The sequence below is a fragment of the Pleurodeles waltl genome, chromosome 11 (assembly GCF_031143425.1).
Source record: "Pleurodeles waltl isolate 20211129_DDA chromosome 11, aPleWal1.hap1.20221129, whole genome shotgun sequence".
NCBI lineage: Eukaryota > Metazoa > Chordata > Amphibia > Caudata > Salamandridae > Pleurodeles > Pleurodeles waltl.
In genome coordinates this window covers 966,902,920-966,925,420 of record NC_090450.1, presented here as the reverse complement: position 1 = coordinate 966,925,420, position 22,501 = coordinate 966,902,920, and the positions used below count along the sequence as shown (strand labels likewise).

The 22,501-nt window shown below is 43.2% G+C and overlaps 1 protein-coding gene across 1 annotated transcript in view; it reads left to right on the top strand.

The window, feature by feature from the left end:
* The window catches only part of LOC138266432 (carbonic anhydrase 15-like), a 136,990-nt gene that overhangs the window by 76,559 nt on the left and 37,930 nt on the right, over positions 1-22,501 (top strand). The window contains exon 3 of the mRNA XM_069215192.1: positions 11,438-11,608. Within this exon, the coding sequence (XP_069071293.1) occupies positions 11,438-11,608 (171 nt within the window). The remainder of the gene's footprint in view (positions 1-11,437; positions 11,609-22,501) is intronic.

Below are 22,501 nucleotides of genomic sequence, written 5' to 3'. Positions count from 1 at the left end.
AAAATCCATGGATGTTGCGTAGGAACACCCAAGCAACACCCATAGAAATGCCTCCCTGGCACAGAGTAATGTAACGCAGTGATTTGCGCTACTTTACATTACTCAAGATTTATGGAGCCTTGCAGGGCCACGCAAAGTGGCCTTGCATGGCTCCATAAATCTCTCTTTAAGTTTGTGTCGCTCTTGCACCACATAGCGTGGTGCAAGAGCAACGCAAACCAGGCCATAAATATGGCACTAAGTTGTGGATCTGACTGAGATTCGCATTTAGACTTTCTCCATATTCAAGCCCTTACCTAGTGTTCATGGGGACTTTACTTAATGTTTGGAGGCTTTTCAAGCGACAGGAAAGAAGTTACAGACGTTTTCCTGAAAGTTCAGTCTTAGAAAAAGAAAAGTCTTCACCCTCTGCATTTTCCAGATTTGTCTTGCTTGGAATATGTTGAATGTGAAGTCCAAGACTACCAGGGTACCACAAGACAGATGTATCTATTTCAAGGAGCCCTGCTCAGCCTCAGATTACACCCATGTTCCATTGGGTATTTAAATGCTCCAGAAAAGTTCAAACCTGAAGGTAAAAGTTAGGACGGGATGGCCCACGAACCCTTCCCTAAACTAAGGCCCTCAGCGATTGGCCACTAAATGTGGCTAAGTCCAAGTTGGCTCTGACTCCCGACTGGGGTAAACTGACCTCACTTCATTACTAGTTGTCCTCAAATATTGCCTAGTTCAGGTTAATTGTATTTCATTGACTTACATTTGATTTTGACACGGTACACCGTATTGTAAATACAGCACAACTATGGTGTCGTTAGGGGCCGGTAGGGGGGACGCCAGAATAGTGAAGCATCATTTGTGATGTACCACTTTCTTGTAAATATGCCCCATAGATTTGAATACCCGTTGCCATTTTATGTAGTTGGCACTCTATGCCCTTCTCATCTTTCTGCGGAAAACAGGAATGTGTTGCGGAGCTAAGGATATGTCAAGGGGCCCAACCTGTGATGCCATCATATGTCAAAGGGTAAGTAATGACACTTCAGCTGCTCTTGGCATTACAGTGAATCCACATCCACGAATGAAAGAAATAAGGGAAGAGGAGATATGAGCAAAATATGGGAGTTTAAAAAGAATGAATGAATGAGGAGTTTATAGAGCGAGTTCTTACCCAGAGGCAATCCGACAGAATGAGCAATTAAACAGTAACTGAAAGGGGGTGATAGTCAAAATGAGGGGATGGAGGATAAGAAGGATAGCGAGATAAGAGAGGACAATAGTGAGACTATGAAAGTTAACAGCTTTGAAATTAATGTTTATAGACACATTGTTTGCCTCTTGACTTGCACATCACAGGCTCAAATAAGGCTGATATTTGGTAAGCTTTAACAATCAGTTCACAGGTATATGACAAATCTGCTTTAAATGATTGATCACATTCTTGGATGGGAATGAATACCTTTGAGCCTGGTCATTGGCATTCTTATTGTGGATAATACGATTCCCCCAAACCTGCAATTCAAATGCATGAGGCACTGGTTGACATGTTTTCAACAAAAGATCTAGCACAGCATGAGTTCGTCGTTCTGACAATATCAAATGCTTTAGTGAATACAAGCGAGAATCAAATACTGATTCGGTTATAATCGGTTTTAACTGAAAACCGTAAACCCTAGAAATAGGCCATACTTGCGTTCTGCTAGTCAATGCCTGACTCACATTTGACAAGGAGGATGGGTTGTTGTCTTTCCAACAAAGTTGCAAACAATTATTAAAAATAATTTTAATTCACTGTCCTTTTCTTGGAATTTACATTCAACAAGGCCCATAAACTTGACAAATCTGGTGTTTAATTGTGGGTTTTCTCTATTCACTGAAAGGATAAGTGCTTGACAACATGTGCGAACCTTGAGCTTGTTGAGAGGAGCCCAGATCATCTTTTGCATTCATCAACAAGCACAGGACAAATGCTTGGTATGTTGAAACTTGATTTTCAGTAAAAGTGGAAACACCAGCCTTTGCTAATCTTTTACCATTTTGGTGTCAAAGCTGTAGAAGTGCAGCCTCTAACTGCAATGTTCTATGATGGATGCTCTCATTATGATCCACTTCAGCAATGGTCAGCTACTTAATATGCCCTTTTGACCGTCTACAAGGTTTCTGGGCCCACTGGACTCCCTGGAACTACCTGTACCCCCTTTTGGGTGCTTATCTCACCTTAAATGTCTTCAGCTCACCATTAACTGTACGCTTCTATATAGTGGTTAGAGTTTTGCAGCTGAACTATGAACAAGGCGTCCATCCAGGACCAAAGACACCACCATAATATCCTCCTCCTTCACAGAGAGCAGGACAGAACTTTGGTTTCTGAAAGCTCAGTAATGAGAAGCCCATGTAAGTGGTTGAAGATACATTATTGAAGTACAGTAGTACACAGGTCCGGTACTTGCCACTAGGCTACATTCCACCATCTGCCACAGTCAGAACCCCCGCCTGTAAACATGTCCCACATCGTTCTGCATCGCATAAAATACCATCCATCGTTCAGGCATCAAGATTGTAGCAACAAAGATGTCTGTGGAAATGACGCCCATTAAATCAATGTCCTATAAAGCACCATATAGAACACTCCTGTTCTTAGATGTAAATTACGATGGGAAGAAAATGAGACCTATAGGTGTTGCTATCCCTCATACGGAAGGACAAGGACCATCTTATGAACATATTTAGCAACCACCTACAGTTCCAGAAGGGGTCTATGTGCTGGTTTAGCTAACACTGTACTAACAGCAGTGCATATATATTAACTTAAACTTAATCTGTGAGTCAGTACATGAACTGCAGACAGTGCAGCTAAGAAACCTGAAGAGACAACTAATGCTCTGTGGTTCCTAGAATGGGCTGCAGACAGCAGTTTGAGCAAAAACCTGTCTACAGAAGTAGAACGTATATACAATTAGGATCTATTGGAAAGTGGACTACTGGTAATGGCAGGTAAGTACCCACACTTAGCAATAGGCCACTAACCTCCACTTAGGTCCAGTTAGGTCTTAGTAAATTAAAACCAGCTCAACCCTTGGTAGCTTGGCAACGAGTGACAAGGCATAACTTAGGAGACAAGAGTGTAAAGCTTTTAAAAATCATAAAACAATAAATAAGTAAAACACAAAACACAATACAAATCCAACACCATTTTATAAAAATAGATTATATTTTTATCTTTAAAATTACACTATAATGATTAACATTGGATATGGTGAACTGGAGATATGAATTTTTAAGGAATTAATGTTTTCTAGCACATAGAAGCAACTAGCGCTCCAAGGGTTAAAAAATGGTCAACCTAGAAAGGGACAAAGTCCAGAGTTCAGGCCACCCATGACGTAACACTGTCACACTTACTTTCAGAAGTGTTTCTTGATTCAGGAAAATGGTCCACAGCACCAGCCCAGGGTTCATAGGCTCCGGTTTGCCTCTTGGGTTTGGGACTACAACTCCCACAATGCACCTCTTCAACTTATGGAGTTGCTCCAAACCTCTCCTAGCTTATGGATCTTCTTCCAGAGGTCCTTTTTGGGTCCTTAAAGTGTCCTCAACTTGGTCCAAGGTTCCAGAAGCACTGAGTTTCTCCTTGGGAGTTGGGACTACAATTCCCAGAGTGAACCTGGTCAGAACCCTCAAGTGGCCACTGAACGCTGGTCAGCTGGGCTCTGCTTGCAGGACTTGATGCAGGGGCCTCTGGGCAGCTCCTTTGTACCTGAAGCAGTAGAAGACAAGCAAAGTAATTTTAGTGGTGAAGCCAAAGTGTGCAGTTAGTCCAGTCCTTCAGAGTTCAGTGTCGAGGTGCAGGGTTCCAGCAGGGCAGTCCTTCTTCTTCTTTGTCTTATTCCTTGTAGGGATCCGAGGTGTGGGTGCAGATGTGCCATGTTTATCCTTGCTCCTGGGAGGAAAGCAGGGGGGGGCCTTGTTAGCCAATCAGAAGCAGGCTCCTTACCCCTTTGATGACCACTTCCTGGGAAGTGTGGCAAAAATCAATCCCAGGGAGCAACATTCCTCAAAAATCCAGCATGGCTGAAAGTGATTTTTGGAGGTTAGATCTGCTGAGCCCACCCACTGGTGTGGCTAAAAATCCTAAACACACCCCTCTCCTACCCTCTCCTAATCTAATCAAGAGGGCACCTAATTGTCTGGGCTTGCAGGATGTGAGGGAGGTCCTGAGCTGCTCCAGATGTCATTCCCTGCCTTTGAAGGCCAGTTTGGCCACTCTCCACAATCCTGCTCCACTATCTGCTGAGGCAGATCTCCTCCCCCAGGCACATCCTTTGTGTTCAACCCAGGCCAGCCACTTCACACCTCATAAAGGCACCCTGGCCAGGCTGCCAGAGGCTAGCCAATCAGGGAAGGGCACTACAGAGCTGAAGTTGGAAGCTCCTAGGTATGGTTTTAAAACTCTTTACCTGAACTAGTTATATTAAATCCAACAATTGCCAGTTGTGGGATTTATTATAACAGTTAATTTGATACCAAGCTCAAGGTATCTGACACTTACGGGGACTTTGTTAATTAAAATAACGTCTCCCCATTTTAGCTTATGGAGGCCATTCACTACAGTGAGGGAAAAACAAAGTTAGCTATTTTACCTTACAAGGGCTTCTAAAACAATTTTATAAGGTCCCTACTTATAGTTACATGGCACCCAATCCTAGGGGCACATAGGGCACACCTTATGGGTGACTTATATGTAAAAATAAGGTTGTTTAAGACTTTGGAAGAACATTTAATTCCAAAGTCCAATTTGCATATAACTTTACTTTAAAAGCAGCCAGCGAGGCGGGCCTGCCTTTAAAATGACCCTGGGCACCTCAGCAGTGCACCTATGGGGCACTACCTATGCTGGGGTCCCTAAACCTACATGCCCCACCATATACTAGGGACGTATAGGTAGGTTCACATATCCAGTTATAATTAGCCTAACTTGCATACCCATTTTACAAAGAGCACAAGCACTGGGACTGGTTAGCAGTTTCCAGGGCACCGTCAGAATCAGTAAAACACCAGCAAAAAGTGAAAAATGGTGGCAAAAGGTTAGGGGGGCTCTGCAATCAGCCCTGTTTTCTTACAGGATCTTCAAGCTCAACTTTCATTCCTATTGCATCCAACTTTGGACTTAGGGTGCCAGAACAAAGCTCGACACTAGGCAAAATCAACTGCACAAGCTACAGTTACATTGTTTACATATTGGGATGTGGCCATTCTATCCTTGAAGGTGTAAATGCATTAGAACAGTGAATGCTGCAGAGGACACAAAGGTAAAGAGCCTTGGGCAACTTTCACACATATCTGGCAAGAGCGCAGTTCCCACACTTCTTTCAAACAATCAAAGGCCAACATGCCTGGTAAAAATCAATGCTTGGCGGTCCTCACACTGGCTTTCAAGGAAACAGAAACCCCGCAGGCATTACCCAATCTAAACTTTATTTGCTGTGTTAACTGTGCATGCAAATAACGGAAGGTCATGACATTCCTTTACTACCTCAGATGCTTCTCTCTACAGCAGCAGAGTTTTGCTGTCAACAGTGATCACATTAGTTATTTTGCAGACTTCTCCCCTTTGAGCAGGAATAGGCCCAGATTGGATACTAATGCCACATTTAATAGTCTAGTCCCTTCTTGGTATCTGGAGACAAAAATCAGAGAAGTGTGACACTGGCTTACAATAAAAAGCATTGGCAAAGCCAATAGGTCTCGCCTATGCAAGGGCTATTGATTTTGGCAATGTGTTTTAGCCATGTTGAATACCAGTGAGGCTGCTGTTCAGCATGGCTAAAAGTTATTGGGGTGGGGTTGAGTAAATTGGAGTGGGCCAGATTGGGGTAGAGTGAAACAGAGTAGAGTGGAGCAGGGTATATTGGGGTAGGCTGGAGTGGGGTTGAGTGGGGTAGGGCTGACATGGGTGTAGATTGGAGGGGGGTAGATTGGAATGGGGTAGAATGGAGTATGGTAGATTGGAGTGGGGGAGTTAGGTAGACTGGCATGGTAGATTGGAGTGGGGTAGATTGAATTGGAGTAGATTGGAGTTGAGTGGGGAGTGTGGTAAAGTAAGATAGATTGAAGTGGGAAGATTGCAGTGGGCTAGATTGGAGTGGGGTAGATAGGAGTAAGGTAGATTGGGTGGATTGGGGTAGAGTAGAGTGGGCTATATTGGGGTCGATTGGAGTGGAGTGGGGTGGTTTGGGTTGATTGGAGTGGAGTGGGCAGACTGCAATGGAGTGGGGTAGAATGCGGTAGACTGGAGTGGAGTGGGGTAGTTTGGAGAGGGGTAGATTGGGAGACAGTAGAGTGGAATATGTTGGGATAGATTGGAGTGGAGTGGGGTAAATTGGGGAAGAGTGGAGTGCAGTGAATCTGGATAGATTGGACTGGAGTGGGGAAACATGGATTGTGGCAAATTGTAGGGTGTTAGATTGGAGTGGTAAAAGGTAGATTGGAGTGGAGTGGGGCAGATTTGAGTGGAGTGTGGTAGGCTGGAGTTGAGTGGGGTAGATTGGAGTAGGGTGGATTAGGGTGGAGTGGGGTTGATTGGAGTGAGGTAGATTGAGTGAATTATAGTAGGGTATATTAGAGTGAAGTGGGGTAGATTGGACTGGAGTGAGAGTGGAGTAGGGTAGATTGGAGTGGAGAGGGTAGGTTGGAGTGGAGTTGGAATTGATTGAGATGGGGTGGGGTAGATTGGAGTGGGGTGGGTTGGGTTAGTACATTAGTTTGGTGTGGAGTAGGGTGAGATAGAATGGAGTTGGGTAGATTGGGGTGAAGTGGGCTAGACTGGACTGGAGTGGGCTAGATTTGAGTGTCATGTGGTAGATTGGAGTGAAGTGGAATGGGGTAGATTGAGGAGAGTGAGATAGAGTGTGGGAGACAGTGGTAGGGTGTAGATTGGATGGATTGGAGTGGGGTAGCTTGGAGTGGAGTTGGATAGATTGGAGTGAAGTTGAGTTTGAAGTGCAGTGAGATAGACTGGCGAAGAGTGCAGTGAGGTAAATTGGAGTGGAGTAAAGGGGGGTAGATTAGAGTGGTGGGGGGTAGATTGGGTGTATTAGAGTAAAACGATTGGAATTAGATGGGGTAGATTGGAGTGGAGTTGGTTGGAGTGGGATGATTAGAGTGTGATAGTTTGGAGGGAGGTAGAGTGGAGTGGAACGGGTAGATTGGAATGGAGTGCCGTAGACTGGGGTAGGGTGGAGTGGGGTGGGGTCGACTGGAGTGGGGAGTAGTGGGGTAGAGTGGGACAGATTGGAGTAGAGTAGATTGGAGTGGAGTAGATTGGGGTGGGGCAAAGTGGGGAGGGGTAGATTTCAGCAGGGGAGATCAGGATGGGGTAGATTAGAATGGGGTGGAGTTGGTTAGATTGGAGTGGAGTCGGGTAAATTGGAGTGGAGTGTGGTAGATTGGAGTTGGGTAGATTGGAGTGATGTGAATTGGGGTAGATTTGGGTAAAGGGGAGTGTAGTAGAGTGAAGTGGTATAGATTGGATTGGAATGGAGTGGGGTGAATTGGAGTGTGGTAGACTGGAGTGGAGTACGGTATATTGTTGTAGATTGAAGTGAGGTAGATTGGAGTGGTAGACTGGAGTGGGGTCGGTAGCTTGGCGTGGAGTAGAGTAGATTGGAGTGGAATAGATTGGGGTAGGTTGGAGTTGGGTGGAGTTGGGTAGATTGGCATGGAGTTTGGTAGATTGGAGTGGGGTGGGTTGGATTGGGGTACACTGGAAATGGGATGATTGGGGTAGATTAAAGTGGGGTAGATTGGAGTGGACTCGAGTGGGATAGACTGGGGTAGATTGGAACAGAGTGGGGTAGATTTGGGTGGAGTGCAATAGATTGGGGTTGAGTGGGGTAGATTAGAGGGGGTGGGGTGATTGGGTTAGATTGAGTGAGGTAGATTGGCGTGTAGTGGAGTGGGGTAGATTGTAGTGGTGTGAGGTACACTGTAGCAGAGTGGGGTAGATTGGGGTAGAGTGAGGTAGATTGGAGTGGGTAGGCTGGAGTGCAGTGGGGTAGATTGGATCATAGTAGAGTAGATTGGGGTGGATTAGAGTAAAGTGGAGTAGACTGGGTGAGAGTGGAGTAGATTGAAGTGGGGTAGATTGTAGTACAGTGTGGTAGATTGGATTGTAGTCGAATGGCTTGAGGTAGATTGGAGTGGACTGGGTAGATAGGGATAGAGTGGAGTGGGATATATTGGGGTGGACTGGAGTGGAGTGGGGTAGAATAGGGAAGAGTGGAATGGAGTGCAGTGGATTGGGCTAGATTTGAGTGGAGTGGGGTAGATTGGAGTGGGGTGAAGTACATTGGAGCTATGTGTGGTAGATTGGAGTGGGGTAGATATGGATGGGGTTGGGTAAATTGGAATGGGCGGATTGGAATGGAATAGACTGGAGCTGAGTGGGTGGATTGGGTGGAGTGGGATAGATTGGGGTGGACTTAATTGTAGCTAAATGGAATGGTGTTGGTTGGAGTAGATAGGAGTGGAGTGGGATAGAATGGAGTGGAGAGTGAGGTATATTAGAGTGGGGTGGGGTAGATTGGAGCGGAGAGCAGGGCATAGAGTGGAGGGGTGTAAAATAGACTGATGTGTTGTTTAGTGAGTGTCATAAAGTGGAATGGCGTGCCCTACAGTGGAGTGGAGTGTTGTAGAATGGAGTGGCATTTAATACAGTGAGAGGGGGTACAGTGGAGTGGTGTAGTGTGGAGTATGCATGGTGTGGTAGTGCACAGCCATCACAAACAACACATTTTCAATTGAAATGACCATCACATTTGCACAAAAATACGGTTTTCTGTGCACAAACAATAATATATGCCTGTCAACACCTAGTGTATGGATGTGTATGGATGTGTTTTGATCGTATTCTAATAGTTGTTTCCACGAAACTTTGGAATTACAAAAAAGAACTTAATTTGTACTAATTCTGATAAAATGTTAAACATTAGCACAAATCATTTTTGCTTGTGTGCTAGGGAAAAAAACCTACAACCTCTTCTCTCACATGCCACTCAGCAGGATTGTCACATACATTCTCTCACTTTGAAGTCAGAGAAAAAAAGAAAACACAAAGCTCCCTTGGAAGACAGAGGCTGACATTTGACCTCTGTCTTTAAATTCACAGCAAATGTGACATGATAAGAACAAGATTTAAAGGACTTTTTACAGAGCGGGAGCTTGTGGAAGAATGCAGTAAACAAGTTTTGGGCAACAGGAGGAGAAAACTCAAGCTGGACAGCCTAAAACAAATAAAGCCACCAAATAGAAAACAAGAAAATGTGATTTACAAACCACAAAGTCAATGGCCAGAAATGTGCAGAATGTATTCCCAGGGAAGCTTTCAGTATGCCCACAAGACTTTGTAAGAGTATCAGACAGCATAGCGTTTACCTAAAAAGCATCAAGTACCACACAATACATATCTCATGTCCTAACTAGAACATCTTCATTCTTCATTCCTCTGCTCTTTGCCATTTGTAGGATGACTAGAGCAATGATGAAGGTGTGTTAAATGGCCACCATTAACCTTTTATCTGCTGCAATTAAATCATATTGAGGTGCAACATATCTCCATCCATGCACATCTTGGATACAGGGGGAGACTGGAATGCTGGAAAGAGCAGTTTCACAGAGAAGAAATGAGAGACAGGCAGGGTGGTGGGGAAATAATGAAAAGGTACTTGCAAGAGCAAATTCAATGAAAAGGGAGAGACAATGGATTTAAGACAAGGAAAGAGGGACAGAACATTTGATATTTGGAATAAATGAGGCAAGGAAGGAAATAAAAGTCAAATTATAAGCACTAGACAATACCGCTCCCATGATTTCCTAGAGAGCAAAAAAGTATACACACTGATAACCACGGAGTTTTGTATTTATTGAGAATACTGAAACAAAACTCCCAGAAAACATAGCAAATAGAACCAGAAAACTTCCGAGGCTACCTATGTCCATTTTATATATGATTGAATTACAGTTTTTTACTTAACGCATTGACAATTTTATCAGTCACATAAGATGGTTTTATGCATATTGATTTTTGGTATCTTTTGGTGATTATTGCTGAATGAATAAATAATTCTTATTGTTTCAGGCAACTATACAATAAAGATTATCTCTTCTCTTCTAGCTTTCGAATTTGATGGCCAGATTGATGAAGTTAAACTTACCCATAAAATATAGGCTTCTCCTATCTTTTTATGTGTAGAGTGCTCCAACTGTGGAGCCTCCACACTCCTAAACTTACTATTAAATTGCAGTTTTGTGAATAATGAAAAAAAGTAAACTTACAGAAATGTGAATCAGGCACAAGGTATCTTGTGTAGGGCAAACCGAGCATCACAAAACGATACCCATAGGGCAGTAGGTTATGGGGCACCAAAAACTAGGACTTGATGGTGAGGGTTCAAGAGAATACACTCTACCGTTGTCAACATTTATTTTTGCATTTCACCATTATTTGCGATTTGAGCCACCGGGTGATTTAATGGTTGGCCCAGAATTAAAATGATGGTCTCCCATTTCCAAGGTCAGCAACTCATCCAGTGGTCTTCATCCTTTCTGGAGATGTGAGGGACTCTGGAGAAGGTGAGGGGTGGACCAAAGACAATACCCAGGTTATGAGCAGAACAGAAAAGTGGGAGAGTTAAGGAGAGATGGGAGAGGACTGCACGAGGAGGGTGGCTCAAAAAAAGCAGCCCGGCATCCCACATCCCAATGACCAACTATTGCAAACACAAAGCCACACAATACAGACATGTGTACTTTTGTGGAAAAAACTGTTTACACCATTTTTGCTGCTTGCATCATGGGGACTGTAGCATGTGCTCCAATCGGAAAGCTTTTCAGCAGGTCAAAGCGTGAAGAAGCAGGACGAAGACTCATTTCACAGTGTGTTGCTGTGTCTCATTCTATGACATGGAGAATATGTACTCCTGGACTTACTAAATGCTCAAGATGATACTGTGCATATAGCAAAATCGTTTTCTTCGTATTACATAATTAGCAAAGTCGGTGTAAAATCATTTTACACTATTTTTTCAATGTTTGTGGACTTGGAATCCTTTCCTAAAATCTCGGCTGGACCCTCAAATAGTTAATTTTGTAAGCAGTAAGCGTGTTACATGTATCTAGCAATGGTTCTGTAATCTATTTCCTATGTGTTTGTGTGTTATAAATCACTTTCAGTATGGACTAGAATAACATTTGTTTGCTCTATTTCCCATTACACCAGCAACTAAATTGCTCAAAATAATTTGCCTGGTTTTTGAACCAGTGCAAAGTGTTCTAAGATGGTGAGAGCTCTCTAGCAGGGACGCCAAATCCCCACCCAAAAAACATCACAGGCGCGTAAAAACCGACCGAGTTAACCAGCCAACCACTGCTTGTCGCCCTCCAGGCCCTGACCATTGGAAGGACATCAACCACAACTGTGGGGGAGACAACCAGTCACCTATTGACATTGACAGGTCCAAGGTCAGCAGAGACAAGAACCTGGGAGAAATCATTTTCAATGGCTACGACAAGGCACCTCCGGGCAAGTGGAAGATCATGAATGATGGACACACAGGTGGGTGGCGCTTCTGGACATCTCTCAATGATATGTGTTTAATGTTTTTGGAAGTTTCACACTACAGCACTCATTTGTTTCTAGGCACTCTGCGGGAGGAGAGAGCTTTTTTGGTTTAGGTTACATGCCCGCAGACTATTTACGATGTAAAATTCAGTCACTTTTTATTTGAACTTCACTCCTGCCAGGTGATAAGGGTGGATTAAGTGGGATTGCAAAAATAAAACCTGGTCCATTGAGCGGCTCATTCTATCAATCAATCAAGGATTTATAAAGCGCAGCAAATCACCCGTGCAGGTTTCAAGGTGCTGAAAAAGCAAGGAGAAGAGAGGAGCAAGAGCGACGAAGCAGCACGGGGGAGCTGGGCCTGGGACGTGCCCAATAGAGTCGCACTGGGGCCTCCACTATGCGGATCCTGGGAGGAGGGATGTGCGCTGGGAGGTGGTGTGCGGGGCTAGGTTGGAGGCAGGAAACAGCAGTGGCAAGGGAAAAACAAAGGAGAAAACAAGGGAAAAGCAAGGATAAGGTACACAAAAACGGGGGGAAAAGCAAGGAGAAAGCACACACAAAACGAGAGAAAAGCAAGGAGAAGGCACACAAAAACAGAGGAAACGCCAAGGAGGAGGTTCACAAAAAATGGGGGAAAAGCAGGGAGAAGACAGGAGCAAGGACGATGTACCAGCACGGGGAGAGCTGGGCATTGGACAATCTTTGTCCCTCCCAAACAATTTCCCCCCATCTCTCAGGTACAGTGCAGGCATGAATGGATTTTGGCAGCTGAAGCATGTGGTAGGTGGTGTCCCCTCTGGTGCAGCTCTGGTGCTAATGTTTTTAAAGACCCTGGCAAAATGATGAATTGCCATTTGATGCCGCCCTGCCCCAGCTACAATGCATTTTTTAGGCCTTTTGTTGTAACCTGGCAGCCTCTGACAGTGGGTCTGTAAAGTAGTTCCCTACAGTGCCTTTAAATGGCGTTTAATTGTTGCCCTGTAAGTTCCATTGCCCCATTTCTTCTCAAGGGGAACCAATTGTATTGTAGATTTATATAGCGCTTAATCTACCCTGACGAGGCATTGAAGCTCTTTGCGGAAGGGCAACACACTACTTTGCAGAGTCCAGAGTTAGTCTGTAGTGTTCCTGAAGTAGAAAATCTAAAAATAAAGGTTCATCGAAAAAGGGATCATCAACAAATGTGTGTTTTCAAGCCTCTCCTTGCTCTGTCATTGCTCCATAAATTTATATCTTCATACCTCTTTCTCCTTGTTATCTTATCTCACATATTCATATAGTCATGTTTTTATGTCCTTCTGTCATTATCTGGCATAATCACATATTAAAGCCTCTCTGTCCTTGTTCTGTTGTCATCAAGCATATTCATGTCTTCAAGCTTTCCTGTGCTTGTTCTGTTGTTATATTGCACCCTCAAATCTTTAAGCCTATCTGTCTTTGTTTTGTTGTTATATTACATGTTCATATCTTCACGCATGTTTGTCCTTGTTCTATTGTTATATTACATATTCATATCTTCACACCTCTCTGTCCTTGTTCTGTTGTTATATTACATATTCATATCTTCAAGCCTTTCTGTCCTTGTTCTGTTGTTATATTACATGTTCATATCTTCACGCCTGTTTGTCCTTGTTCTATTGTTATATCCCATATTTGTATCTTTAAGCCTCTCTGTCTATGCTCTGTTGTTATATTATGTTCTGTCATAATGTGGCACATTCATGTCCTACTGCCTCTTTGTCTTTCTTGTGTCATCATCTGGTTTGTTCATATGTTTAAATCTCTCTGTCTTTGTTCTGTTGTTATATCACATATTCATATCTTCATTTCTCCCTTCCCTTGTTCTATTGATATATTGCATATTCATATCTTCACGTCTCTCTGTCCTTGTTCTGCTGTTATATTGAATATCCAGATCTTCAAACCTCTCTGTCCTTGTTCTGTTGTTATATTACATATTCATATCTTTACACCTGTCTGTGCTTGTTCTGTTGTTATATTGCATATTCATATCTGTATCTGTCCTTGTTCTGTTGTTATATTACATATTCATGCCTCTCTGTCCTTGTTCTGTTGTTATATTACATATTCATGCCTCTCTGCTCTTGTTCTGTTGTTATCTTACATATTCATATCTTCAAGCCTTTCTGTCCTTGTTCTGTTGTTATATTACATATTCTTATCTTCACGCCTGTCAGTCCTTGTTCTGTTGTTATATTACATATTCATTTCTTGAAGCCTCTCTGTCCTCGTTCTGCTGTTATATTACATATTCATATCTTCAAGCCTCTCTGTCCTTGTTCTGTTGTTATATTACATATTCATATGTTCACACCTCTCTGTCCTTGTTCTGTTGTTATATTACATATTCTTATCTTCAGGCCTCTCTGTCCTTGTTCTGTTGTTATATTACATATTCATATCTTCAAGCCTCTCTGTCCCTGTTCTGTTGTTATATTACATATTCCTTCAAGCCTCTCTGTCCTTGTTCTGTTGGTATATTACATATTCATATCTTCACGCCTCTCAGTCCTTGTTCTGTTGTTATATTACATATTCATATCTTCACGCCTCTCTGTCCTTGTTCTGTTGTTATATTACATATTCATATCTTCACGCCTCTCTGTCCTTGTTCTGTTGTTATATTACATATTCATATCTTCAAGCCTCTCTGTCCCTGTTCTGTTGTTATATTACATATTCATATCTTCAAGCCTCTCTGTCTTTGTTCTGTTGTTATATTACATATTTTTATCTTCACGCCTCTTTGTCCTTGTTCTGTTGGTATATTACATATTCATATCTTCAAGCCTTTCTGTCCCTGTTCTGTTGTTATATTACATATTCATATCTTCAAGCCTTTCTGTCCCTGTTCTGTTGTTATATTACATATTCCTTCAAGTCTTTCTGTCCGTGTTCTGTTGTTATATGGCATATTCATGTCTTCAAGCCTCTCTTTGTTCTATCATTATCTGGCATATTCATGTCTTCAGTTCTCCTCGTCCATGTTCTGTTACTATGTGACATGTTCGTATTTCAAGTGTCCATATGCTGTTGTCAGCCGGCATATTCATAACTTGAATTCTTCCTGTCCACCTTCAGTCATTTCTCACATTTTCTTATCTTTAAGCCTCTTAAACCTTGTTCTGTTTTTTTTTTTTACATATTCATATTTTCAGGCTACTCTGTCCTTGTTTTTTCATTATCTAGCATAGTCATACCTTGAAGCCTCTCTGTGCTTGTTCTGTTGTTATCACACATATTCATATTTCCCTGCCCCTCCTTTCCTTGTTCTGTCTTTCTCACACATATTCATATCTTCAAGCTTTTCTTTCCTTGTTCTGTACGTATTACACATATTCATATCTTTAACTCTCCCTGTCCTCGTTCTGAGCTTGTCACATATATTCATACCTTGAAGTCTCTCTCCTTTTGTTCTAAAAACATCATATCTTCTACCCTTTATGGTCTTTTGTCTGATATTTTAGCCAGAATTCATCTAGTAGGTTTTGTTTTCATTACTCAAGTGTTTTTGTAAGATATTATATATATTTTATACCAGATTCCAGGTGTATTTAAAAAAAATTGATGATGACCACTACGTAAGATCTATAAATTCTTCTTCTTCTTTACAAAAGTAACAAAATCACCAAGCAGAGCAATTAAACATACATAATTTCATAATTTACAATAAAAAAAGCAATTTCATAATATTAATTTAGGGAGGGAGGCCCTGATATAAATGTTGTAGTTTCCTGCACAGATTTTGCATCACTACCCTTGAACTTTGACATTTTATGCAGGGAGGAGATAGAGCGAGACACATGAATAATCCATTCTGTAAATCCTGCCTCCCAGAATGACACTGATCACAGATGCAAAAGCATGATCTTCTACCTCGCCAGATCCCATTGACGGCGTTCATTTGCAATCTATCTCTACGAAGACAAGCATAAATCACAGGGGCATAGCTTAGTCAATGAGATTTTGGGATGTGAATGTCAAAATTCCCAAATAAAAAAAAGCTGCGAGCTACAGGGTGAGGGGGTGAGATGGCCAATGTTCAAGATGGAGCACTTCCACAAGGAACTGGGTCAGTACTAATTTGCATGAGGTGGGCCTCTGTCTAGAGTGACATAGTGGACAAAAACTGATGGGTTGGAACACTCCCCCGAGCAATTGCCACCTTTTGGGTGCCTGATTGCCCATAAATGCCTGGAAAGCTGAGACAGGTGAAGCTATCGAAGTGTACTGCTACCAATGTTTCTGAATTCCAAAACAGTAGTAAAATTGCATTAATGTAAGGAGCACTTCTATAGGTTCAGATTTACTACTTTTTTGGTAAACCGGTCACTGTTGAAACACTTTTAGTGAAGTGAAAGGACGAGAACAAACTGACACAGGCATAGCAGACCTGACTCAGGGCCTCTTGAGCCAATGCACCTTTCTCTTTATACATTTACTTGCCCAAATTTGTTAAATTTTAAAATAAATTCAAAACATGTTTTTTTTAAAATGCCTTAGTTTGCCTGATCACTGAAGTGCCGAGATACTCCTCCGCGAGCAAGTCATGCGCTATATCAAGAGACAGAAATAAATAAACCAACAAACCAGGTATTCATTTGAGGGGTGTCACACAAAAACACCCTTTCTGAAGTCACAACCCTGCCCCCACTTTCCCTGGCCTGGTATTTCTCTCTGGGAACTCATGACTAGGGTAACATGCAGCACAATGGCCTTGAGCTCATTCCCTGGGATCACTTATTTTAAATGTATTTTATCTGCATGTGTTCTTCTTCATCTCTGCTACAAGAAGCCTTAATGGTAGAGTTGTGAAATCAATGCATGTATGAAGGGCTCCATGTGTCTAGTCCTCACCTCTTACAAATCATTTTAGCAAGTGACTGATGGCCCCATGTGGTAAGCCAAACCGCAAATAGAGGAGGGCATGCAGGCAAGATGATAGGGTGAGCTGAGCTGAGCCACGGGTCTGGCTTGGCTCCAGGAGTCCGTTCATGAGCCAAACCATGAAAACATTAGGAATGTAAATCATGGAATAAACATAACGTAAAGATATGATACAATTGCTTCAAAATTCAAAAAAGTGTATTTCTTTAAGACGTGGAAGCATTTCACCTTAGTACATCAGATTATATCCCTGCATAGATAGAAATTTACTAAAAGTGATACATTGATACATTGACCCCCAACAACAGAGTCATTAGTAAACAAGAAGCAAGTACGATGTCATGTAAACCTTAACCATGGCCTAGATTCATATTACAGTTAGAGCAACATTATAGTCTAATATAAGAGGTGCTTGTACAGCGCACATCCTGAACTCAAGTATTTAATATGTGACAATTAAGAAAAAGGTTGCTCTGTGAAATACAATATTTGCCTAGGGTCACATAAATTGGACGAGCAGGGGAGCCAATATTGATTAGAGGTTATCTAGTTTTACATTTTGCCATTCAGCCACTAGATGGGTCTCTCCCCCTCCTGTTCACATAAAAGGTCACTGTTTTGTGTTTCATTTTTGGTTCACAACGAGAAAAAGCAGAGCTCCCAGATCCAACTACCAAGTCTAGAATGAATTTATTTGGTGGGGTGTCACAACACAAACACCTGCCCCCATGAAGCTACACACCTGATAAAGCCTCCTGAATCAATGTTTTACAAGAAATTCTAGATTTTTTTCTCTGAAGGTATACCACTAATGACCTCTTAGCCGGGAAGAAACCAGAAAAGATAAGTAAAATATCTGCCACTATGTTGTATCTTAAAATAGTTGTATTCAAACTGTCAGTCTTGGAGGGAGTGCATTATATTGTGGTGAGTGTGAGTAGACTGATACCAAGCTTTCCCTGTTCAAGAATGTGAGCAATCATGTCAGTTTAGTAATTGGCATACTAGTGCAAATGAGTTTTAGCCTGTTTTTGTGTTTTTGGTTGTTTTTAGCACAAAATATCTCTTTGCAGTCATTTTTAAAGGCTAAAAGAAGGGAATGTAGCAGGACATGACATCTGGCAGGTGGGCCACTGACATCATTTACATGTAGTTGTCACAGGTCGGCCTTGTGAGCCCCCAAAACTGCTTTAGAGACTTGTACGGGGTAGGATAGCTCCGACTTTCCCTCATGGATACGTCATAGCACTTGCAGCGTTTCCAAATGTAACCTTTCCTGCTGTGCAACCCCTGTGCAATGCAGAAAGGTTTAGAAGAGGGCCTCTTGCTCACAATGTTCCTGTGTCAAGTTAAGAGTATGTGGCACTCATCACCTATAAGACGGAGGGCTACTGAGGGGTGACAACCTTAGCTGCCATCAGGTGGTACCTAAGGCTTCTGCAAGTGCATTCTTGCAACTGGTTGTGACTGCTCTGAATAATGATTTGTTATTATGGAGGCAGTCAAACCTGGAGGGAACCAGGCAGGATATTATCAGCATTTCACTGGTCTTAATCCTGGACCAATAGAACAAGGATCAAACTTGCAAAAGAAAGTGGGGGCTTACTGTGACATTGAGAACTGGAAGGATCGCATACTCCTGAACATGATCTAACAATTACAGTGCCCCAGAAGAATACATCTAACACATACCACCAAAGATCTACTAGCAGGTTACGTCTGGAAATGAGGATGAGTCCAGCTGATATCAAACTAACCTAACACATTGTTGCCAAAGATGGACTAGCAGGTTACACCTGGAAATGAGAATGAAGAACTGCTTTTATCAAACTCATGTAACCCATCACCACCAAAGATGGACTAGCAGGTTACACCTGGAAATGAGAATGAAGAACTGCTTTTATCAAACTCATGTAACCCATCACCACCAAAGATGGACTAGCAGGTTATGTCTGGAAATGAGGATGAGTCCAGCTGATATCAAACTAACCTAACACATTGTTGCCAAGCTGGACTCAGGGGCCTAGCTTGGTCAGTAAGATTGGGGGTGTGAGCTTCAGATTTCTCAACAATCACGATGGCATATTATGTTAAAATACATTATACAACAAGTAAGGCGCATGAGAGGGGCTTAACAGGTAGTGGAAAAGGGAGAGGAATGTGGATTGGTAGGATTACTAAGTGAGAGAAACAATATTTTGTGAAATAATCAACATTTTTAGGGTTTCCAAAACAGAGATGAGAGGTATGTGTGTGTTTCTGCCAGTGTGTCGATGCAAAAATCCCAGGTGAAATCTGACAGACGCCTCAACATATCTAACCGAAAGCGCTTGTACCCAACTATTCATCAGAAAATACATGTATTAGGGGGATGCAACACCCCAAACACCCCCCAGAAGGTACGCCCCTGGATGGACTAGCAGGCTACATCTGGAAATGGGGATGAAGTCCTCCTTCTGTGAAGCACATCCAGAGAGACCAGAACAGCATCATGGAAATTCTGATGACTTTCAGCAAATACATAATTTGCAGGACGCAAATCTGTAACCACAAATAAAAAAGCATAAATAAGAAGGTATTCTTGCACTTGTGCCCCTTGACAATACACTGTATGTGAGCCGTCACCAAAACGTGCAAAACCTGCATATCAGACTTATTTCATATCCCTACTAAGTGCATCCTTGAAAGTCCAGGTCTCCTTCTGTCCTACATTTCTTGATCTTCAAAACCACATCCTGCTGAGTTCTTCTTACCAGACTCAATAGCAAAGTATTCAGAGCTACTGCTCTCCAATGGCACACTGCAATTGTGCCACCTGGCAGTAGAGTAATAGACACTACCCCCAGTCCCTTTAATCAGAGAGACATAACTAGGAATGGAAATCAATACAGAACTGAAGCATCCACATCAGGAACAACGAATAACAGCTAACTCTTCAGAGATTCGAACTTTCATGAAACTAATCTGTACACCATGGAACTTCACGAGAAGGGGCTCAATTGGGTTTCTTTTCAATACTGTCCATATATTAAAGTAAGTTTTTATTAAGTTCTAAAGACTTATTAATTCATAAGATGCTTAGAGCGCTGACAGATACAACGACAGCAGCTGAAAACTGCACTTCCTTCATCATATCTTCAGATGCATGGAGACTGTACTCACCCCACTGTTCCATCCCTCATGATCTAAACTCAACTCTATTCGGATTTGGGGTTCAGGTCAGGCAGGTACAGTCTATAAACCCAGGTGTATCCATGTGATATGTGTAATAGCGTACAGGTGCACACAGAGAAAAGGTGAACACTGCTCTGCTTGTCTCATCTGATAGGTTTAAGTAGTTAAATACAGACAACAAACACTGCAGTGCTCTGGGAGCTTAGCTCACACAATGGAAGGGCTGCTATTTTTAGTGTTTTGTGCTTTGTACAGGTAGAGTTACAGGCGGACTGTGAACAAACCGTGCACCCCTCGGGTTTATTGCATCACGATGTTCACCATGTGAAACACGGAGCCAATCGTGCAGGCAAAATGTTCACATTTCGAGTTTGCGCACCTGGAAAAGGGGAAAACGTGCATTTACTGAGGTCTCTGCCATCCCAGGGTCTGAAACTTGCAATAGTACATAAAATGCACACCCAGTAAATATTGTGCAATTTGTGCCCGGGGTGGGGTGTGTCTGATCATGAGAGTCAAGTCTGCTTGTACATTAAGGTCCATATTTATACTTTTTTAGCGCTGCATTTGCGCTGCTTTTTGACGCAAAAACGGCGAAAACTTACAAAATAAGGCCCATATTTATACTTTTTTAGCGCCAAATTTCTGCCGTTTTTTGACGCAAAAGCGGCGCAAACTTACAAAATACAATTGTATTTTGTAAGTTTGCTCCACTTTTGCGTCAAAAAATGATGCAAATGCAGTGCTAAAAAAAGTATAAATATGGGCCTAAATTTGTATTTTGCAAGTTTGCGCCGTTTTGCGTCAAAGAATGATGCAAATGTGGTGCTAAAAAAGTATAAATATGGGCCTAAGTTTCTCCGAAAAAGAATCGGATACTCTTTCTAGCCAGACCCAGCCATGTGGGAGCCATGAGCGTCCTTCCGTACTGGCTCTTGCAGTCAGTGTGTTTCTATGTTTGCTGTCACTAGGGTTCCAAGTTTCCAGGCATTTCAGTCTTCATTTCTTCATATGTATTTTCTGCTTTTAATGTATTTAACTACGAATATTTTAGGGTTTGTGAAAAAAACTAAGCTGCTGCTAGTATGTTTCCTCATCATTTTATCAATGGTACATTTTACATGAACGTCGGATGCATTTTAATGTCTCAGGTACTCGTAGATGCCGCGTCAGTACAATCTGAAGCACTACGAAAACAGAAGAGTTGAAGTACGCACACGTGAAAACACAAGGGTAGTACACGCATGCGCACACCTGCAGATGCTCAAGCTCCATCAGCAAACTTACTCACGTGTCAATCTGAGCTAAATGCACTTTCCGTTTTTATCCTCATGTATAAATAAAGCAGGCAGGCAACTAAATAGTTGAAATAATTTTCGGTCTGTGTGTTATCTGCAAAAATAAGCTGTATGAGGGCCTAGGGCCCCATACCACAGTTGGGAGCCTTAGGGCCATATGTACTAAAGCATTTTCCCATAGACACAGAATGGGTAAAATCCTTTGGTACATCTGGCCCCTAGTTCTCACCATCCGCTGTATCTCTGCCCCTTGTGCACTGGGCTGCATCACTCCGTGCTGTCTGTCTGTCCTCTGTGCACTGGGCTGCATCACTCCCTGCTGTCTGTCTGTCCTCTGTGCACTGGGCTGCATCACTCCTTGCTATCTGTCTGTCCTCTGTGCACTGGGCTGCATCACTCCCTGATGTCTGTGCCCTGTGCACTGGACTGCATCACTCCCTGCTGTCTGTCTGTCCTCTGTGCACTGGGCTGCATCACTCCCTGCTGTCTGGCTTCTGTGCACTGGACTGCATCACTCCCTGCTGTCTGTCTGTCCTCTGTGCACTGGACTGCATCACTCCCTGCTGTCTGTCTGTGCCCTGTGCTCTGGGCTGCATCACTCCCTGCTGTCTGTCTGTCCTCTGTGCACTAGGCTGCATCACTCCCTGCTGTCTGTCTGTCCTCTGTGCACTGGGCTGCATCACTCCCTGATGTCTGTCTGTGCCATGTGCTCTGGGCCGCATCACTCCCTGCTGTCTGTCTGTGCCCTGCGCACTGGGCTGCATCACTCCCTGCTGTCTGTCTGTGCCCTGTGCACTGGACTGCATCACTCCCTGCTGTCTGTCTGGTCTCTGTGCACTGGGCTGCATCACTCCCTGCTGTCTGTCTGTCCTCTGTGCATCCTCTGTGCACTGGGCTGCATCACTCCCCGCTATCTGTCTGTCTGTCCTCTGTGCACTGGGCTGCATCACTCTCTGCTGTCTGTACCCAGTGCACTGGGCTGCATCACTCCCTGCTGTCTGTGCCCTGTGCACTGGACTGCATCACTCACTGCTGTCTGTTTGTGCCCTGTGCACTGGACTGCATCACTCCATGCTGTCAGTCTGTCCCCTGTGCACTGGACTGCATCACTCCCTGCTGTCTGCCTGTTCTCTGTGCACTGGGCTGCATCACTCCCTGCTGTCTGTCTGTGCCCTGTGCACTGGGCTGCATCACTCCCTGCTGTCTGTCTGTTCTCTGTGCACTGGGCCGCATCACTCCCTGCTGTCTGTCTGTGCCCTGTGCTCTGGGCCGCATCACTCCCTGCTGTCTGTGTGTGCCCTGTGCACTGGACTGCATCACTCCCTGCTGTCTGTCTGTGCTCTGTGCACTGGACTGCATCACTCCCTGCTGTCTGTCTGTGCTCTGTGCACTGGGCTGTATCATTCCCTGTTGTCTGTCTGTGCTCTGTGCACTGGACTGCATCCCTCCCTGCTGTCTGTCTGTTGTCTGTGCACTGGGCTGTATCACTCCCGGCTGTCTGTCT